This window comes from Sorex fumeus, unplaced genomic scaffold, assembly GCF_029834395.1.
Source record: "Sorex fumeus unplaced genomic scaffold, SorFum_2.1 ptg000015l, whole genome shotgun sequence".
NCBI lineage: Eukaryota > Metazoa > Chordata > Mammalia > Eulipotyphla > Soricidae > Sorex > Sorex fumeus.
Genome location: NW_026606072.1, coordinates 15,456,562 through 15,471,306, shown reverse-complemented (window position 1 = coordinate 15,471,306; position 14,745 = coordinate 15,456,562). Strand labels below are relative to the sequence as shown.

Sequence of the window (14,745 nt, the reverse complement as noted above, 5' to 3'; positions counted from 1 at the left end):
AAACCGAAAAACCCAAAAAAACCACCTTACCTCAAACAAGAAAACAAAACAACGATGATAAACCCAAAACCCCACCCCACCCCCAAACAAAACAAAACAACAAAACTCAGAGCTTTTTAGACAACCGAGTTTCTTCACAGGAATACATTTTCACAGTTCAGATCTTGAAATATCCAAATCTGGAGGCTAAGGATTCGTCTCAACAGATCTGATGTAAGGGGTCAGGGGATCCCTCCTAGAAGCTGACCTGGCAGACACCCAGCAGTCTCCTTGGCCTCAGCTTGCCTTGCTAGATGGAAGTACATACCGATCCTAGCTCCTATTCTGTCAACAGGTCTCTTCCTTGTGGAGAATCATGACCTTGTAGCAATTATGACCCTGTAGCTATATATATATATATATAAATGGGTGGAGAAGTCAATAAACCTCACCTAGCTATGCACTGTATAAATGGTTATCATCTGCTAAAAAAGTGATAAACAAATCAAAGGCAGCCCAGCTGTCAGGAGGCCCACACAAATAGGATATCAAAATGGTGACTGAATCAATGCCCAATCTGTAGTTTTCGGATGGTCAGTCTTGGTGTTGGCCCTATGAAAACTCTTGGCCAAGCCAACGAACCAAACTGCTTACACTTCATTTTTCCTAGCTGCCAATGGAGTCCAGCATGACACCATTTGTGGAATATAGTAGGGTCTTGGGGGTTGGGGGCACGTAGCAGTGATAAAGCATGAAGCTTGTTTTACAGATGATTCCCAAATGCTGACTCTTGTCCTTGAAACAACTAGATGAAATTAGAGAAGAGCTGCTCAGAGATGGAATTGTGAGCAAGGATATGTAAGGAGGAGTCGGTAGCTTCCTCTCTATCAAGGACCAGGAGGGCCTGGTGAAATCCATCTGGAAGCTGGATTTCTGTCTCTATCTCCCCAACATGGCCGACCCGAGTTTGATTCCTCCGCCCCTCTTGGAGAGCCTGGCAAGCTACCGAGAGTATTTGATATGCCAGACACAGTAACAACAAAGTCTCCAATGGAGACGTTACTGGGCCCGTTCGAGCAAATCGACGATCAACGGGAGGGCCTATCTCCCCAAGTTTAGTGCACATCACTGAATCTGAGTGTTATCAAACAATAAGAGAATGTTAATTTTAATGTTAATTTTAATGTTAATGATTATATAATCTATGGTTAGTCCCTTATCTTTCTTTCCATTTTAAATATAGTCAGAATTTTTGCAGGGTAGACAGCAGAAGCAGACAGACGCAAAGACAACTCTAATCCTCAACACATTTGAAATTGTTCTAAATCAACATGATAGAACAGTGGAGAAAAGAAAATGGTTCCTTTGTCCCATAGTCTCATTCTGGGGGAAGGTAATTTAGGTTAAGATCAAAATTTCCCTGGAGACACAACCTGGGAACCATAGCTGCTGGCCTTTGTGATGTAGAGAAAAATAGCGAAGAGCCTAAGTATAGATCTAGCTATTTAATAAAAATATTCTGAGTATTCTTAATCTATCTGCTAATGTTTGAAGATTTTGCTAATGTCTTTGGTCTCTTAATCATAAAAAATGCATCTTGGGTGGATCATTCAGTAAAAAAGGTAGAATTTTGAAGATGCAGACATATTTGTTAGGAATGATAGGAAACTCTCTTCATCCAGGATCATTGCAAGCTCCAACACGTGAACAAAATTAAAACCAAAGAACAGAAACTCGAAACTTGTGAGGATACCTAGATTACCCCAGTCTCTGGATTATAGGACCGAGGACAGGGAAGGAAAGAAATCAAAGGGGTTAAGAGGCATGTTGAAGTTAACAGGGCAGGGGTTAGAGGCCTTGGGCACACCAGTGGTGAAGAGATAAGGTTTCTGTATATATCTAAACCACAGGATCAATAACAATAACCACCAAAATTAAAAAATGTGCCTGTCAAGGAGGTAGGCTGGGGGTGGGGAATCTGGAAACATTGGTGGAGGGAAGTTGACACTGGTGATGGAAATGGAATATTGTGTGACTGAAACTCAAGTATGAATAACTTTGTAAATCAGTATCTTAATAATTTTTTAAAGTCTCATTAGATAAAGATCACAGTTTGGTAATTATATTCAGCGAATGATTAACACTTCCTGGTTCCTAGGAAAGAGGGCGATTATAATGCTTGTCAATTCATGGCAAACATTATAAAGGTACAGAGCTTGTGCAAGTTTTGGGGGAAATGAGTGAGGCAACAAAGGTGTTCCTTCCAATTGAGGTCTGAATCTTATTTGCAACTTAAGATTACTCTAAGTTTCCCATGTGGACTATTTTCCTATCCTTCAAGCTCAGTCTCAATTGACTTCCCTAAGAAAACCTCTGCTTGGGCCCCTGCAAGGGAGCAAGCTTAGATGTCCCCTGAATTACAGCATCAGCACTGCTTTGCCAAACACACTAATGAGAACATCTATGGAATCGCCTTTGTTCCCCTCCAGAAGCCCAGGAAGAAAGACTTGTGTCTTACTGCTGAATACAAGGAACCTGTTATAAAGAATAGAAACCAAAAATCTGATGCAGAATGTTCAAATGGTAATTGTCATATTACAGAATACTTACTAGTTTAAACAGAGAAATCTGACCACTATGCTGTTTATGAATATTGATATTAATGATGTCACTATCTCATTAAGTAATATTCTATAATCTAAAAAACTTATGCTGAGTTATAACTTCAAATACTTCTTTTATTGTAAAAGATTTGAGTCAGAAATAGGCAGAATCAACCCATGCTTTTATTTTCATTGCATATAAAAATTTCATATGAAGGTATTGATGTACAGTACTATCCCCATGGGCTGTAAGAGGCTAAGAAACCACTAAAAGAATCATTTGTTATGCTTACACACAATTTACCACTCTGAAAACAGTTCCAAAGAAATAAATTTAAAAACTAAAATCGGTAAGGATGTTTGTAATTAGTGTCCCCTTTGTACTGTTTAAAACAAAAGTAATCAAATTCCTTTGGGCCAGGGCTGCTTAAATCTACAGTTTGTGTCAAACAAACAAACAAACAAACAAAAAACCCCAAAATAATAAGAGGCTCATTTTACCTAGAAAAAGGCTCTCTCCCTCCACTCTGTATTTGAAGGGCTGGGCAGCAGTGGGAGGATCCATAACACCCACTGGGAAATTTTCAGTTTTGGAGATCTGTTGATTCTACAAGCTTAAATTTTTAAAATTCTAAACTGATAAAAACTTTGCAGAAACAAATTCTGAAAAATGGAAATTTTGTTATGTAAATTAGCATTAAACATAACCTTGTATTTAAAAATATGGATTTATGTCCAAGAGGATTGACTGATTCTTGATGAAGAACCATGCCTGTGTGAATGAGCTTTTCTTTCACAGGTCAGGGGGCTGATGAACAAAGGACCCAACCACACAGGTGATCTCTGGCTCTAGTAGCCAAAAGGATTTTTTTATAATCACCAATCAATAATCTATTTTCCCGGTAGTGTTTGACAGTGAATAAAAATCAAATGTAAGTAAACTGAAGTGGTTCCTGATCACAGATGGGGAAACATCATTATATATGCAACGTTCCTTTCCAAGAAGCATACCCAAGAGCTCAGTCTTGGGATCTTCCCAAGGTTGTCTGTAGTTCTATAAAATCCAAACAAGTCAAAGCTCAGAGGTAAAATGCCCAGCCCTAACCCCACTGTTATCTTGCTTTCAAATGCAGCAAAACAGAAAATATTGGTTAAAGTTAAGGCACAGCCCTGGGACCAAAGACCTGCAGCTATGTTTTTTAAATTTATATATCTTTACGTATTTTATAGTTTTCTTGAATCTCCCATAAACAAGCTCTAAGGTGACAAGACTATATTACAGGAGAAAATAAAATATACAAGGAGTATGTATACACACCATTCATTCTCTCACCAAGAGTTCCCAAATATATCAACACCATCCCCTTATGGGATGTTTTAATAAGAACTTATAATTTACAATTAACATTACAATATGTACATTACAATAAATACATGGTTGTAAACAGACAAACAAGACTGTATTATAGGTAAGGTCATTTGGTGAGAAAAGAAATGCATGGCACAAAAAATAAATAATGCACTCAAAAATTATCATAAAGCTTTCTGTAAAACCCATTTCATTCAAGTTTTTTTCCTTGTCTGTGATTTGTTCTATCTACATTATTTTCTTGTGAACATGAAGTGATGTAAAAGAAAAGAAAATTAAAATAGCATTATTGTGTTAGTAACTTGCAAGCTAGATGTACTGGTTTTATGCAAACTTGGACTTTTTTTCCCCCCACATACAGTACCCAGATATTGCATTTTCTTATGGCATTTTAAGAAATGTAAAGACACTGTAAAGAGGATGTTCTTGAAACACTGTATTAATTGTGAAGCACACTTTGGCGAGAGATGGGAGAAAGAGAGGGAGGGAAGTGGGTGGGTGTCTTAAGTGGATTGTACAGTGCATCAGTCCCTGTCTCTAGAATATTATGACTTTACTACAATTTGATTGTCCATTAGTGAGAATCTTCATAACACGTTACCATTAAAAACCAAAACGGAGGGGAAGGGGAAAAAAAAAAAACCTTTTTAGTGTAGTTATAAACCATATCAGTCCTGCATTTGTGACATATTGCTTTTAATTGTTTATATTAAGATTCTAGGCACTCTATGTGGGAAATGCCAAGTGTCAGAGATAGGAGAGAATGACAGTATTTTGGAAAAGGAATAAACCTTAGATTCTTTGTTGTTTCTTCTAGACCTCCACCAGAGACAAATACAATCAAAACAAATAAGTTTCCAAGTATTCTTGTGAAACCACCTGGCCTTAATTTTAAAAAGTACTGATTATTTTTCCTTTTTGGGTCACACTCCGCGATGCTCAAGGGTTACTCCTGACTTTGCACTCAGGAATTACTCCTGAAAGTGCTCAGGGGACTATATGGGATGCTGGGACTCGAACCCGGGTTGGCCAGGAGCAAGGCAAAAGCCTTACCCGCTGTGGTATCACTCCAGCCTTAAAAAGTACTGATTTTTACAGGAGAAAATCTGTTTTAGTTGATTACTATCCTGTTCTAGGAACAAGACCAGTGATAACATAATTTTACCAAAGGTTTTAAACATTAGCAGATCTCAGAGGATTAAAATAGGAACTTACCCTTAGGGCTATTTCTATGAGATAGCCTGATTATAAATATTTTTCAGGGTTACAATTCTTTTTGTTTATATTTTCCATGTGCTGATATATCCCCGTTCTGTAGTCTGCATTTCGATTCATGGACAGTATATGAATAATGACCATGTGGAGTTCAGACTCCTCATAAAAGAGACATTAATTTTAAGAGTTGGATGGGAATAAACACCGAATTAATACAACACCTCAAGATTACAACTGAAGGTAAATACTAGGAATGAGTATCTAGAATTATAAATTCTATTCTTGGTGCTAAATTTAACCAAAAATGAGCTGCAATTTTTCTGTGTGTGTCTGTGTGTGTGTGTGTGTGAGAGAGAGAGAGAGAGAGAGAGAGAGAGAGAGAGAGAGAGAGAGAGAGAGAGAGAGAGGAAAAGGTGGTAGCATAGCAATGAGGTAAGGAAGAGAGCGTGACAGCATGTGTGAGCTACATCTCCAGGCCTAGGTGATCTGTATTTAAACAGAATCTTGACTCAATCTGGTGTCCTAGGACATTATATTACCAAAACCTCTGGTACAAGTGGCATCATCAACTTCTTCCTCTCATTGTATTTAAAGAAATTTAAAGAAATTCTCCTTTGTAAGACATGCTATGGACCAATGAGAACTGATAGTACAGTTCTGTGAATGTGGCTATCCATTAAGAAAGATTAGTTGCTACTCTTAATAACACTTCTCGAGTATTCCTTACAAAGATCTTAATCTCATAGTGAAGTCACAGAAACAAAAAAGAACGGTATTGGTGTTTTTGTTAATATATTCTGCCAATATTTTCAGAAACTGCCTAGCTAGCTAGTTAACTTTTCTTTGTAAACCAAGAGTAAAAAGGTAGTCATTTTATATATGATTTCATGGTAAAAATGAATGCTAACCCTAATTTGACTACCTGTTTCTTCAACAATCAGAATGGTGGTGATATATTTGATAAGACCCCATCTAGAGAATGTGGACAGAGGCTCAAACACTAAAATAATAAAGCAGCACAACGGGGAAAAAGTTATCCTTACTGTAACTGACTGCAAAAACCCATGAAAATGAGCTGAAATGTGCGGGTTATTACAAAGACATGCATTTGTGAGATGAGGATCTATAGACACAGCAAAAAGTTATCAGAAGACACTAGGTAGGAAAAGATCTAAAAAAGACTGACCATTCTAGCTATTGGGTATTTATATATCTCTCACTTGCTTCAGACAACACCAACTGATGATTGAGTGTCCATTAGGTTTTAAGACACATTAGACAGAACACACACTGAACTATTACGAAACAAATGTTCACTTTGCACACCATGAAGAGAAATGTGAGTGGAGAGCAACTCTGCATATCTGAAGAGTCAAATAAAAAGCAAAGTAAACGAAGTCCTACAAAAAAGGGTTTCCTGCAACATAAGTTTTTTGTTTTAAAATGTGGAAGTCATTGGTATATAAAACAATGAATCACTACAAATCAGTTAATTGCTATGAACTCTTAGGTGCAAGTAAAATTCATAAATTAGATTTATCCAGTGTAGCACAGGTTTGTACTGAAAACTTGCAAGTTACTCCTTAGAAAAAAATAACCAGTGGCAGATGAAGTTCTGAACATAGTTTTTTAAATATAATACCTCAATACATTTAATAATAAAAGTAAGCTCTACAAAAAATCTGTTTCACATATCATACAAAATGTAGAGGTCAGTGTTGGCTCACTGAACCACACTATTCAGTCATGTATCAGGAAGACTTGAAATTAGAAAATTATGCAATTTCTGTGGCTCATCTTCCTCCTGGTAACAGTTTCACCCTTGTCCTGTTCCTGACCCATCTGCTGTTTCATCCCTTACTTCAATCTGCATAATGCCTTCTTTATGTTGGAAATATCGCAAACAAATAGAAAGAAGAGAAATCCCAAATCCTATCACTTTTTGAGCTGCTGGATGAGCCACTCTCGCTGGAAAACCTTTGGGAGTTGATTTCTCTGCTATGTCAGCTCTACTGAGCTGCAATCAAGTTCAAATGCTGTTCATGAAGATATCCCCTTCACTCCGATGACGTGGAGGTGAAAAACAGGTTACGATATTCCTGAGCGCCAGACTGAGTAGTCAAGGTCAGTTTTGTTCAACAAACGTCCTGGCAGATGACAGTGAGGTGTGACTACGGTTGTGGCATGTGACATGCACTTTGGAAACAATTTTTCTACTTAAAAAAAAGGGGGCAGGGGTTGGGGGAGGTGAATGACTTTGTACTGTTACGTGTCAGGAGAATGATCTTCTACGACACTGGCTTCAGGATGGCATTCCTCCTCCTCCCCAACTGCCTCCTCTTCCACCTGTTCGTCAAGAGGAATCTCAGTCGACTCCGAGTCTTGAGTACAGAGAGTCTTGGAGTCACTGCAGCTGGTGTCTTCCTCCACCTGACTTCCACAGTCTTTTTCGGTGTCTGACTCACCATCTTCCTCTAAAGTCAGTTCAAACTGGAACTTATCCGTCTGGCCCTGCCGGCCCTCCTCCGGGTCATCAGGCGCTGGAGAGGGGCTCTGAGGAATTGTGCTCTGATACCACTCACGATTGTCCTCCAAAGTGTCCAAAATGTCCTGGGCATCAGGATGTACTAGGTCTGCCCATGTCTCCCAGAGAGGGTGAACAATATAGTCTATGAAGCCCACCTAGTGGGGGAAAAAAAAATCTGATTTGAGTACAGGTTAAGGACAAAGAAATGATGGGGAAAAGTTATAGGGACCAAGGAATGATGGAAAAGTGAACAAAATCCACAGATATACACATATGCTAAAACACAGTCCACAAACTTAATATCAAGTAAATAATAGCTAACTTTATTTTGGTAAGAGTCACTATTTTAGAAAACAGATGATATAAAAGTTTTGTTACTAGCTGGTGAAAATGAGCTTCTTAAACTATTAGTTCAAGAGTATATTTATGGTAGTCCTGAACTTTATTTTAGAATAACTAGTTTAGGAGATGGAGAAATAGAATGGATAGGACACATGAAAGGCATATGGAGGTAACCCTGGTTTGATCCCTGGCACCCCATGTTCTCTGGGGCATCACTTGGTACAACCCTGGAGGCACCAGCAGAGCTTGGCCTAAAGAACATCAAATCCTTGGATGCTAGTAATGAACAACTAGCCTACTAGCTATGTCTCAGAGTAGCCCCCCGGTCCCCTGAGCACTGCCTGGGACATATCCCCTCCCCAACCTCCAGCCCCCCCAACCCCACCCCCGCCACGCAGCCAATTTATAGGTAAATCTAGACAAAGGAAATATGCTATGTGCCACACAGAATTCATGTAACTGAACTTAAGTAATTATATATACATGAATACAACATAGTCAAAATGAAGGCATATGGTGTGCTGTAAGAATGCATATATGACTATACAAATATAAATCACAAAGATGAAAGAGTTCTGCAACCTGAGTGCCAGAGAACAGACAACTGGATAAAGAAAGTATGATACACTGACAAAATGGAATACTAATAGCTGTTTGGAATAATGAGGTCATGAAATTTGTCCACACATGGATGAACTTGAAGAGTATCACACTGAGTGAAATGAGTCAAGGAGAGAGACAGATATAGAAGGACTGCATTTATTTGTGCAACATTTAAAAAAAAAGTATGAAATAAATAGCCAAGGCCAGGGAAAATGGACTAGGAGGACTGGTCAATGGTTGGAAATTACAAGGGTAGTTAAGATAGAGGGTCCATTTTGACAATATTAGCTGGAAATGACCACTCTGGATAAGAACTGAGTATTGAAAGTAGGTAAGGGATGTACATGATAACCTTTCAGTATTTGTATTGCAAATCACAATACCTAAAATGAGCAAAAAAAACAGAGAGGGAGAGAGAGAGAGAGAGAGAGAGAGAGAGAGAGAGAGAGAGAGAGAGAGAGAGAGAGAGAGAGAGAGAGAGAGAGAGAGAAAATAGAGGCAGTCGGGGGGAACACTGTATGAGTAAAACCCAATGATAACAGCTTTGTAATGCTCTATCTCACGGCTATTCAATTAAAAAAAAAGTGATTTGGACCAGAGAGGTGGCTCTGATCCAGATGATAGTGTACATGCCTTTCATGTGCAAGGTCCTGGTTGTGAGCTGCTGAACCTCACAGTCCCTGCCAACCCTCCCCCTCTCCCCACAGCACAACTAGGAATCTGGCTGTGGTCCCCACACCGAACAACAACAAAAGAGTAAGAAAGAGTTTTCGGTTTATAAATAATAATATGAAACTGAACTTGTCAAAAACAGGATCATTTTTAATGATTTTAACAGAATGAAAAACTATGGTGTGCGTACTACACAATCGATTGTTCAAATAAGCTTCAGCTGCGTTCTTTCTGAAAGCCTTACTCTTGGTGACTCACCTGTGATTTTTCCACAGAGGCGTTGTGCTTGTCACACATGGGACTTATCTCCATGCCCCGCTCCCGCTCTCTGTCTCCCTGGCGGAAGAATTCCTCCATTATGCGGTCAGTCCACTGACGGTACAGCTGGAGCGGCTTGGTTGGGTTGCTCAGGTCTGCACAATGCACCATATTCTGAAGGACCTAAAATAGACAAACACTTCCTTTATTCAGCACCTGCTTCTGCTTTTTTTTTTTTACTACAAATTCACATCAGATGACTGTGACACTTAAAAATACATGTAGTGCAAGATTCACTCCAAACAGTTCAACCATGATGTGTGTGGTTCACACTTTGTATTAATAGTGCCAAATTATGCCACCTCTACCACATCTAAGTATCATAAAAAAAAAACCAACCAAACAAACCTGTTTATATGCACAGTAAAGTCAGAACTTTTTAAGTAGTTGGTTTAGTGAGGTGTTGAATTAAACAAATATGCAAATAAAAAGATGAGCAGAATTTTATCTGTTTAATTCTTATGATTAAGATCTGGAAGGGGGTATGATGTTGCCAGCAGATCAATCTGTACCTGTGAGGCGAGAGCATCAGCAGCCTTATGGTGCCTTCAGACTTCTAGATACCCCAAAATTGCTGCTGTGCCTTTGGCCAGACCCCAACCACTTGGGGCCAAGTTTACCAAGAAAGTAAACGGCCAAAAGTTTGGTACATGGGAGACCCACAAACTACCTCCGGCTCAGCTATATAATTGGAGGCATGGCCTCTCTGGCTCCTGATCAAGCTGCTTAATGGCCATGATCCCAGAGACTCAGAAACAAATCTCAGAACCCAGAGGCTTTTGGCAGAAATGAGTCCAGTTCCCACAGTAGGTTATCAGCACCAGGGCACCTCAAGGGGGAAAGGATGCTGTCCTGCTCCCCCTTGGTGGCTCAGTGGCCGCCATCTTCCAGAGGTCATTGGACAGTCAAGTTTGAGCCTGCAGTGATGAGACATGAGGGGCCTTATGGGATGGGGGTGGAGCTGGCCCTTTCCTCCCCACCCCAATGAGACCCCGAGTCACTGCCCATGAACAGCCTCTCTGGTTCCTGATCAAGCTGCTTAACAGCCATGATCCAAGAGACTCGGTAACAAATCTCAGGACCCAGCGGCTTTTGACAGAAATGCATCTGGTCCCTGCAGTAGGTTACCAGCGCTAGGCCACCCCACGTGGGAATAGGTTTCATGCCTTGGCCTGTTCCCAGCAGCTTTTGGCAGAAATCCCTCCACATTCAATTGTTAAAATATCGGAACTCCAAAATCGCATGGCCATTACTGTGGCAACAAAGCATCATATGCTATTCATAACCAGCAATAGAAAACAAATTGTCTATGGTTGCCTTTTTGGCAGATCTGAGTGTTGGGGTAAAATCCCAAATAATAATGGTGGGTCTGGGGTCAAAGTATTGAATGAAATTAAAGTAGAGAGAGAGAGTAATGTGAAAATTATCTTCCCTACAGGTAGGGGGAGGGTGTAGGATGGGGTTTATAGTGGGGTTTTGGGTGGTGGAAAATGGGCACTGGTGAAGAGACAGGTGTTTCATCGTTGTATGACTGAGACTTAAATCCGAAAGCTTTGTAACTGCTCTCATGGCGATTCAATAAATAAATTTATAAAAAGGAGGGGGCTGGAGAGATAGCACAGCAGGTAGGGCGTTTATCTTGCACGCGGCCGACAAGGCTGACCCAAGTTCGATTCCTCCTGCCCTCTCGGAGAGCCTGGCAAGCTACTGAGAGTATCTTGCCTGCACGGTAAAGCCTGGCAAGCAACCCGTGACATATTCGATATGCCAAACACAGTAACAAGTCTCACAATGTTACTGGACCCGCTTGAGCAAATCGATGAAAAATGGGAGGACAGTGACAGAGACATGGAAACATACACAAACATGTACACACACAAAGAACAAATCCAGATGATGTTTTACCTGAATCCTATCAGAATAATTATCAAGAAGAAGAACTCCAGAACTTGTCACTTTCTTAGTTTCAACCATAGTTTTCAAATCAGCCAGTAGATTCATGTGTTTTGACATGTCTGTTGCAAGAACCTTAAAAGATTAAGACGGTTTTGTAAATGAAAAAAAAAATCCAGAGGAAAAAGAATTTGCATATAAAAATATCAGGCCAAATGTGAGAAGAACAGAATTATCAGCTAATCACACAAAATGAAAATTCTTTACTATCGATTGGGTCAGTTTTTCTCCCTGTGCTGTCAAGTTTTCTGTGCAACATCCAGAAATACTGGGCACTAACAACCACTTTCACAGTGGAAAAAAATAAGCAAACAAAAAAAAAAACAAAACAACATGAATATCTCTGTGGAAAAGATTGTTCTGTAGTTTTTTTTCATGCTTTTCACTACAAAGACCTTAATGATGATGAACTGACTCAAGGGTGTTCACAGAGTGTGTCCGAAACAGAATTTTCCAGTTAATTTTCAGCTTATGCAAGACAGGTAATTCTGACCTTTGTATGTACATGGCTTAACAGAGTTAAGTCGGTAATAACCAGAGATAGTCCTTCCTGTGCCTCATAATCACTGTGAGTACTATGCAGAGAGAAAAGAGTGATAGTCATGGGGTTTTGAAGCAGCCTGGCCTACTGGGAAGATTGGCCATTTTTGAATGCAAAGAAAATCTATTCAAGCTCTGGCCAGCACCCTCTACTTTTTTGTCAGTTACCTTGCCTTCCAGAAAACTGGGGGAGTTCAGAAAACAAAACTAGAATGACTGAGTATAAGGTAGCCACTCCCAGTAAATCCGACCGCTGGAACTAGACTCCCCGTTCCGGAGTCTCTCTGCCAGCAGCAGGGGCAGCCTCTCTAACATGACAAAATGACGAGGTGTTCTGGAATAGAACACTGCGATATCTGATACTCATCTCCTTTTCTAGAAAACAACTTGTATTACAATTCTCATCTTTGTTTTTATCAGCTACTTACGATATCAATGACCATTTTCCTCAATGATTGTCTTTGCTTTTTGGTCAAATTCTGGAAAATGTCACAGTTTTCTTCCTGAAGCAACTTAAAGCCCACAGCCAAATGATGGTTTTCCAAGACAGAAGAATCATTGTACATCAAGGCAAGTTCAGAGTCTTAAAAGAAAATACAGATTAGTAATATTCTAAATCCATCTTATTCTTCATACTCAGAGACCAACTGTTCTTTAACTTTTTTTTTTTAGATGTCAGAGACATAGTACAACGGGGTGGGTGTATGCCTTGCACATGACCAACCAAAGTTGGATCCCTGGCATCCTATATAATCCCCTGAGCCCGCCAGGAGTAATACCTGAGTCAGACCCAGAAGTAAGTCCTGAGCATCTCTGGGTGTAATCCCAAAACAAAAACAAAACCAAAATTTAATTTTATTTAAAAAGCATGACTTACAAAGCTATTAATCACTGAGTTTTAGACATACAATGTTTGAAGATCAATCCCACCACCAACGTCAGCTTCCCTCCACCAATATTCCCAAGTTCCCTCCCACCCTTTCTAGCCTGTTGAGGTGCTGACAGTCACAATACAAAGTTTGTTAACAGTTTGGATCTCATGTTTCAGTGTTGTTGACTCAACGGTTTGGATATACAGCTATACCATTCTCCCACATTACTGATACATTCAAGGCCCTTCACCCCTCCTCCCCTGTTACTATCATTTTTTTATTCTTTTAAAAATTTTATTAGTGAAACATCATGAGGTACTGCTGAAGACTTACAAATTTTTGTGCTTGGGTTTCAGTTATACAATGATCAAGTACCCATCCCTCCACCAGTTACTATCCTTTATCATCTTGGCTTCCTCTTTTGATTTCTTTTCTTCTTTGACCACTCCTCCTTATACACAGGGTCAAAGGTGATCTGGGTATCCCCCTGCATTCCCTCATCTAGGATCACATTAGTGCTTCTCTTGATTCATTTTATTTATTTTTGACTTTGCAAGCATCTTATCCACTGTACTATTTCTCCGACTCCAAAAGTGCTTTTTTTAATATAAGGAAATTAGTCATTAGAAAACGAGAAAGTTATTCAGAAATTCAAAAATCTGTAAAGGTAGCTTTTAGTTAAGTATGGGTGTTATAGATTTCTATAGCCTCTAAACTGAACATTTATCTATAAGTAAACAAACAAAAACAAAAAATATGGGATTTAGTACAGTGGTATTTCTATCATCACTGTCACTGTCACTGTCACTGTCCTCCCACTGTTCATTGATGTGCTCGAGTGGGCCCAGTAACATTGTGAGACTTGTTACTGTGTTTGGCATATTGAATACGTCAGGGGTAGAATCATTAAATAAACGTACATTGAAATGAAATAATTTCTAATTGGATAAATTTATTGGAGTTATTTAAGGAGAGTACGCAGATAGGTGAAGTAATAGAAAAAAACATAGATTATAAAAACCTGGACTGGTTTATATATCCATGAAGAAATATAAAGGTAATTAAGGCTACAGAACCTTCCAAAAGAATATAGAGGTGTTATTTTAAAAAGTGAATTCTTCTCAACAAGGTAACCTTTCCTGCAGGGCGGTATATCCAAGAGCTAGAGCCCTGGGCCAGCAGGCCTTGGAAAGAAAAGTAGTTAGGGCCTGACATTTAAGAGAAGCACAGATTGGCTAGAAAGGCCACAAAAAAATCCCTTATTGAATTGGTTGGTTTCCACTGTCTCTCCAATCTCTGGGGGCTGTTACTGGAAAATAGTAGTGACTCTTGATTTTTAGATCAATGAATACTAGCTTTTAAACAACTTAAACTCAGGATAGTCATTTAGCTTTCTATTCTTCTCTAGGATTAAAGGCATGAGATAACATCTAAAATGGGGAAGTAAAATTCAGCAGATTTTTTAAATTTAAAAGTAGATTTTTTGCACAGATGTTAATCCCAATACATTCCTTGGAAGTGCAGAAGTAACCAGACTCTACTCTGGGTACGGAAGTGGAGGGGAAAAGAGGAGAGTTTATGTAACATTTCTGTTGAAAGTTCTTTATCTTCAAGGTTATTAAGTCATCTCTTTTATGAAGCATATCTTTATTACCAAGGGCAGAACTGCTCACTGTCTCTTGCAAACTCCAATATATTTTGTACTACCCATTAGGCTTTGATCATATTCCACTGTATTTGTCTTTTTTCTGT

The 14,745-nt window shown here is 39.3% G+C and overlaps 1 protein-coding gene across 6 annotated transcripts in view; it reads right to left on the bottom strand.

Annotated features, from left to right (window-relative positions):
* Nucleotides 1-2,743: 2,743 nt before the first annotated feature.
* The window catches only part of PDE4D (phosphodiesterase 4D), a 775,698-nt gene continuing 763,696 nt past the window's right edge, over nucleotides 2,744-14,745 (bottom strand). For all 6 annotated transcript variants that reach the window (XM_056112216.1, XM_056112218.1, XM_056112219.1 and 3 more), the window contains 4 exons: nucleotides 12,550-12,704; nucleotides 11,534-11,656; nucleotides 9,569-9,751; nucleotides 2,744-7,848 (listed from right to left, as the gene is read on the bottom strand). In XM_056112216.1, coding sequence (XP_055968191.1) covers nucleotides 7,432-7,848; nucleotides 9,569-9,751; nucleotides 11,534-11,656; nucleotides 12,550-12,704 — 878 coding nt within the window. In that variant the 3' untranslated portion in view covers nucleotides 2,744-7,431. The remainder of the gene's footprint in view (nucleotides 7,849-9,568; nucleotides 9,752-11,533; nucleotides 11,657-12,549; nucleotides 12,705-14,745) is intronic.